This window comes from Berghia stephanieae, chromosome 12 (genome assembly GCF_034508935.2).
Source record: "Berghia stephanieae isolate SIO BIC M18660-M18661 chromosome 12, UCSD_Bste_1.3, whole genome shotgun sequence".
NCBI classification, from domain to species: domain Eukaryota; kingdom Metazoa; phylum Mollusca; class Gastropoda; order Nudibranchia; family Aeolidiidae; genus Berghia; species Berghia stephanieae.
In genome coordinates this window covers 41585592-41593192 of record NC_088371.1, presented here as the reverse complement: position 1 = coordinate 41593192, position 7601 = coordinate 41585592, and the positions used below count along the sequence as shown (strand labels likewise).

At 28.2% G+C, this 7601-nt stretch overlaps 1 protein-coding gene across 1 annotated transcript in view; it reads left to right on the top strand.

The window, feature by feature from the left end:
* Positions 1-991: 991 nt before the first annotated feature.
* LOC144957703 (monoacylglycerol lipase ABHD2-like) overlaps positions 992-7601 on the top strand; it is a gene marked incomplete in the record, with an annotated part of 10883 nt that continues 4273 nt past the window's right edge. The window contains 2 exon segments of the mRNA XM_078889074.1: positions 992-1124; positions 4577-4747. Of these exon segments, the coding sequence (XP_078745200.1) occupies positions 4581-4747 (167 nt within the window).

Genomic DNA, 7601 nt, shown 5'->3' with positions numbered 1-7601 from the left:
GATTGAAAGAATTAAATCTCCCGACCTTAGATTACAGGAGAAGAAGGGGAGATATGATCCAAACATTTAAAATAGTAAAGGGAATAGACAAGGTAGAGGCAGGATTCCTTAAACCAAACAAGAACATTCAGACACGAGGAAACAGCAAGAAACTGAAAAAAGAACGTTTTCAAACAAATGAAAGAAGGAACTTTTTTCATCTAGAATTGTAAATAACTGGAATAAACTGCAAGAAACCACAGTATCAGCAAAAAAAAAATTGAATAAATTCAAAGCAGAGTTGGAGATAAGCAACATCCTAGGAAACAAGTTCAATTATAAAAATTGGTCCAATCATTAATAGATGAGGAGGAGCAAAGGAGACTACACCAAGTCTAAAAGCTCTATACAGAGGTATTCAGGTAGGTAGGTATTATTTATCATGTTCCTTGCAGTATAACGAAGGACTGTTTACCAAAATGGGTTGTTTTGATATTTGAGACATTAACAGTTATTGGTTTGCCTAAATTCATATTTTCTTTCTTTAAAAGTTACTAAATTTTAGAGAAATTCTTTGGATAGTTTATGAAGAATTTTAAAAGTTTCTATCGTCATAATTTACATTCTCTTGGCTTCAAGGGGGATAACACAAGCCTGTATACCAATGCTATCTATACTGTATACTGAATACTGTATTCATAACTGAGATAAATCTGAGAGCACGTTCTTCAGAGAGAGACACAGATAGATAGATCGATATATATATATATATATATATATATATATATATATATATATATATATATATATATATATACTATATATATATATATTTATATATATATATATATATATATATATATATAGAGAGAGAGAGAGAGAGAGAGAGAGAGAGAGAGAGAGAGAGAGAGAGAGAGAGAGAGAGAGAGAGATTATTTAATTGATTGACAACATTCACAGGTTCCATAACGACAAAAGGTTTGTATACTATATTTGTCCAAAGAGACACTATGTCGGGAAATTTCAAGGAAGATAAACTGACTGATAACAACGGCCGCAGCCGACAGCCGTCGATTGACGATCATTTACCGACCTGTTGCTTCCACTGAAACGGATCTTATTCAAATTTAATTTAAACGCTATTGGTAAGTTGATGTGTTTTGATATAATATAATTTACAAGTGGGTGAGTGGATCTATTTTATTGCCCGAATGTGTTATGCCGAAAAATGGTTGAAAAATGAATTTAGGTTGATAAAATAGGCCGGGTAGACAGAAGATCTCTTGGCCTTGACTCGCGATCTCATTCTCATTTTACACTGATCGATTGTGAATGTTTAGATAGTATTATGATTCCATTAAAACCTCAAAACTGTCGCTGATAAAGTTAATGATAATATTCTCATTTAGACAGGTTATTGATATAAAATTATCAAACACTGCCCGATCATGCCACTGTCACGGCCACTTGTTTGCGTCGTCTGCTATTTAAAGAACTAAAATCTTAGACCGCCAACCTAACCAGAACCATACAGTAAACTTATTTGCAGATGTAATCTGTCAACTGATTCTGAGATACAAATTTGGTCTTTGTCTTTGATTACTGAGTTATCGATAAATATTAGATAGATTGCATTTGCTAGATTATCCTCATTCTTATCAGTCAGAATGACAAGTACAATCATGATGATCATTCTAGACTTTGGACCCCTTTTCCGTTCTATATATCTAGAGATATTCATTGATTGGTGGACGGGCTCGACCCATCTTGTTTTGAATGGATTTTTATCAGGTCGAGTTGTCACTATTATTAGAATAAGTTGTTTAAATGCCTCTTGTTTAAATAATTAAAAAGTAGTTTAGTTTATGGGGTCTGTTTCAGTGATGTAGATTTTTTTTAAAAAAAGGTTATCATAATCATTCTATCTTCTGACAGATTATTGTCCCAAGGACAACCGAAAGCCCAAAATAAAGCTTACTTCCTGAGTAGATAATAATGCCAAAGTACAATAGATAGAATTAATTAGAGAAAATAAAAATTACACTAATTAATTTTCATAATATAATAATGATGATTATAATGATAATAATAATGATTGCAATAATAATAATAAAAATGATAAAAAATGATAATATTAGTGATAATAATGAAGATGATAATAATAAAAGTAATGATGATGATGATAATAATAATAATAATAATAATAATAATAATAATAATAATAATTATTATTATTATTATTATTATTATTATTATTATTATTAATATTATTATTATTATTATTATATATTATTATTATTATTATTATTATTATTATTATTATTATTATTATTATTATTATTATTATTATTATTATTATTATTATTATTATTAATTAATTAATTATTATTTATTATTATTAATTAATATTATTATTATTATTATTATTAATTAATATTATTATTATTTTAATGATAGTAAGAAGAAGAAGAAGAGCAATAGGAGGAAGATGGTAATGATAAAACAATAATAATAATAAAATAATAATAAAAATAATAATAGTAATTGCTTTTTGTTTTGTGAATCCTAAAACTCAGAATATTCTATGCTGATACAGTTTGGGATTAGGAGATCTCAATAGCTCAGTTGATAGAGCACTCACTTCACACATAAAAGGATTGAGATCAATTGAGGGTGAAATTGTGATATTTTTTTTACCCCCTGTCCACCCAGCAGTGATTAGATAGCTGGATCTGTTAGGTCTGGCCAAAAACACTCTATAGCATCCTATCCAAAGTATAGCAAGCAATTGCTATTTTTGTCCGTTTTATGCTATAGAAACTGGGATAAACTACGGTTCCATATGCCTAATGGTTCTCTGAAGGACTTCAGTTTTGAATGACAATGTATTTGTGCACTGATTTTTTTTTAAATTCAGTTTTTAAGATTTAAGATTTCTAATTCATAATTTTGTTACATAATTTTTTCAAAAGCCGTTGTCGTTTTGATAAACAGGACTGTTTCCACCCGAAGCCTTTCCTTTTTCACCTTTTTGATAGATTTTTTTCGATCCCAGTTTTCAGGCAGCCCCCACCACTGTCATTTTGATGCAAAATTTTTTTAATTGTTAAAAAGTAATCACTGACAAATGCAGCAATACTTAATGATCATGTCATATAATTAAGTTTAATTCTTTGTAGAAAAAAATATATTTTGATGTAATTCTTATTATACAATGTAAAAAAAAATTAGAGTGAGAATATATGTTTATAAATCTGGACTTGTAGAAATGTATTGAATAAGAAACCGTTTCAGAATTACATTTAAGCAGCGCTGAATTTAACTCTTTATTAATAATTTAGGGGCACTACTTTGCATTTTAACCTAGAAATGCAATCACTTATTAATATTGTAATGAATGTCAAGGTCATTAAAGTCTAATGAACCCAGTTAGATAACTATACTACTAGTTCCTTTGAGTGCTCTACCAACTGAGCTATCCAGATCCTAATGTTGCAGATATATTACAGAGAAATACTTATAGTATATATTTGATTTGTGACAATATCTTTAATTTCAATTGGTCACATGACACCCGTTTTTCACAAATACCTGTCACAGCATGTTGAGGATTTGATAAAATATATGTATATTATATATGATTCTTTCATTTCTTTGTATTTTTATTAAACGAGTTATTTTTATCGTGCCCAATAACACTACGAGTTTGCGAGTATGTTTCATTGCTCAATACAAATTTAACGAGTTTAATAAATACAAAGAAATGAAAGAATACATTTATTCAAGCCCTCCATGTAAGATTATTAGATATTTCGTGACCAATTGTATGGTAATAGTACTTCCAATTCGCCATAATTTGTATTTTTCTCCATCTGCCTGAATGGCAGTTTGACCCAAAAAATAAAACCGTTGGATTTGTATTCATACACACCAAAAGATTATTTATAATTACCAATCAGTTGCCTTTTACATTATATTTTGCACCAATAAAATGTGCACAAATATTCTGCAATCTTTGAATAAAATTTTTATTCAACTCGTTCAAAGCATTATTCAGTGTTTATGTATTTACTAAGAAATGATAGGGTTTCCCAATAGGAGGGTTGGAGTAATATTTATTCTTTGAATATTCTCAGACCTTTTATTTTTTGCTTTTGCTATTTGTTACATTGATTATGTTTAGTAAAAACAAATTGATTAACATCTTTGGGATGCATTTAATTAGAATTAACTAGTAATAGTAGTAGTAGTAGTAGTATTAGTATTAATAGTAGTAGTACTAGTAGTAATAGTAGTAGTAGTAGTAGTAGTAGTATTAGTATTCATAGTAGTAGTATTAGTAGTAGTAGTAGTAGTCGTAGTATTAATAGTAGTAGTAATAGTAGTAGTAAGTAGTAGTAGAAGTAGTGATAGTTGTAGTAGTAGTGTAGTATTGATAAAGAGGTAGAAGTAGCAGTTTTATAAGTGTTAACAATATCATTTTCACATATTTTGCTGCTTTCTGCTCTAGTGTGGTGACAAGCCCCACTGGTGGCAACACAAAGTAGATATTGGCACACTGTAAGAGCTCATCTTTTTTTTCTTCTTATATTTCCAGTGAAATGAAAATGTCTGCCCTGTTAGCTGTCGTGTTTGCATCCTTAGCCTACCTTCTCATCCGCCTGCTACACTTGACTGCGTTGTCATGTGCCCCTCTTATATTTGTCAAAGATCAGTCTTCACAGTTTGTACAGTCCGTACTGGAACTTTGTCCCACCCTACACCAGCCGTAAGTCAGTTTGGATATTTTCTTCATGAAATAGGTATATTTCTTAATAGAATGATGCTAAAATATATTTCTTAATAAAAAATCTTAACCGAGTCATAAGCTGGTTAATGTGTTGCATGTCTTTGTGCAGCTATGTGATCTTGTGGTATAACACTCGCTTTCGGATCAGAAGGTCCTGGGGTGGAGTCCCGCTTTGATCGGTGCATAGGTTAGTCCTTGGAAAATGCTCTTTACTCGCATTCACTCACCGTACTCAGGTGTAAAGTGAGTACTTGGTCATAAACAGTGTTGTCAGTGTCAGAAAAATTGTAATATTGCCCAACGGGCATTATGACCTTGTTCTTCATGTTAAATGTTTCTGTTGGCTCGGAACCCCTTGTGAACGCTTTTGATCATGTTTGACGGATATTGTGCTATATAAAAGCAAGTTTTTTATTGTTTTTATGTAATGAATATTCATCTTTTAATTTTATCTTCTAGAATGTGGGATTTATAAGAGAAAATTCGGTTTATTTATCATTACAGGAAATTATTCTTTAAAAAAAACAAAAAACGAAACTTGACCTTTTATATCGCATAATATCCACTAAAAGTGCTCAAAGCGCTTTACAAGGGGTCCCTGACCAACAGCAACACATAATGTAGAACGAGACATGACGCCTGTTATGCGATATTACAATTTTTCGGACAGAGACAATACTAATTTTATACCTGAGTACGGTGAGAGAATGTGAGTAAAGAGCCTTTTCCAAGGACTCAACTATGTGCCAAGCGAGGCTCGAACCCAGGACCTTCCGATCCGAAAGCGAGTGTCATACAACTAGACCACATAGCTGCATAGGGGTCTATCTAGAGAAAAGACAGAGATAATCCAGGAGTCACCAGTAGTACAGCTCATCAAAGCAAGAAATAAGGGATACATTTCTTGCTTGATTCAAGAAAAAAAAAGAAAAAGAGATGCCTACACTGCCATACTCTGGAAAAAGCCATTAAAAAAAATTTGGCCATAAAAACTTGTCATTCAAATATCGATCGATTTAAATGATCCTCATCTGGGGCAAAAACTCTCAAACCTGGGACTTCGCAAAGTTGTTATTTACTGTTCAAAGATCAAGTTTATTGTAATTATTCCCAATCTACATCATGTATTATTATTGTTATTATTATTATTATTATTTATTATTATTATTAAAAATTATTATTATTTTTTTATTTTTATTTTATTAATTATTAATATCTTATTTATTAAAAAATATTATTTTTTATTATTATTAATTATTTTATTTATTATTATTATTATCATTATTATTATTATCATTATTATTTATTTATTATTAATTATTATTTTTATTATTATTATTATTATTATTTAATTATTACATTTTTATTATTTTATTATTATTATTATTATTATTTATTATTATAATTAATATTATTTTTATTACTTTTATTATTATTATTATTATTTTATTTTATTATATCATTTTTCAATATTATTATTATTATTAAATTTTTATTATTTTTATTAATTTATTATTTTTATTAAAAATCAATATTAACATTATTATTATTAAACATTTTATTATCATTATTATTATAATCATTATTATTTTTATTAATATATTATTATTATTATTATTTATTATTAATTATTATTATTATTATTATTAATTTTTATTATTATATTATTATTTTTATTTTTTATTATCATTTATTATTATTATTATTATTATTAATATTATTATTATTTTATTATTATTTTATTATTATATTATTTATTATACATTATCATTTCATTTATTAATTTTTTAAATTTTTATTTATTATCATTATCATTATTATTATTATTATTATTTTTATTATATTATTATTATTATAATTATCATTATTATTTATTATTATTATTATTATTATTATTTTTAAAAAAAAAAAAAAAAAAAAAATTATTATTTATTTATTTATTATCATTAAATTATTTTATTATTCAACCCCTGACAGAAAGACTGTATTACTTACATTATAATATCTCCTGTCCTTTAATTTGCCATTTTATTATCAAATTGCTGTTCAAGCCTACACGATTTCACTGATAGAGTCGTATAATGGCTTTTCAACCCAAGTCATCCATGATGAAAACTATAGAGAATCAAATTGATATCAAGTTAAGGGTAAAATTGAACTCGCCTAAAAATTGTTAACTTGGGGTGTGTTTGTTTATTTACATATTTTGTCACATTTATAAAACATAACACTCTATCTCGAATTTTGAAAGTCCTTCAGAGCTATCAAACCCAAGGAGTTGAATTTTATGTTTGTTTCTGAAATGCATAATAAATAGGAACAATTTGTCAAAGTTCTTTCTGCCAGATCTAATATGATACCCTAAAAAAATTTTTTAAATAAAAAAGATTGAGATTAAATATAGCGCAATATCCACTAAATGTAGTCAAAGCGCTTTACAAGGGGTCCTTGGTCAACAGCAACATTTAACATGTAGGACAGGACATGACGCCTGTTAGGCGTATTACAATTTTCCCGGACAAACACAATGCTGAACGGCCAGGAACCCTTTTACACCTAAATACGGGAGAAGAATGTGAGTAAAGAGTTTTTTCTTAAGGACTCAACTACACCGAGCAGAGGCTCGAACCAGGCCTTTTGACCAAAAAAACGAGTTTTATACCACTAGACCACATATCCGCACCCCATCACTGCTGGATGATTTTTTTAAAAAAAAGATTTTGATAACGAGGTTGAAATCGGTTTGATTGTCTTGGTGTTTTAACAAAGTATATTTTTTTCCTGTGGATAATAATTTTTTTCAGATATGTCCCTCCATTGTTATGGGGAAAAA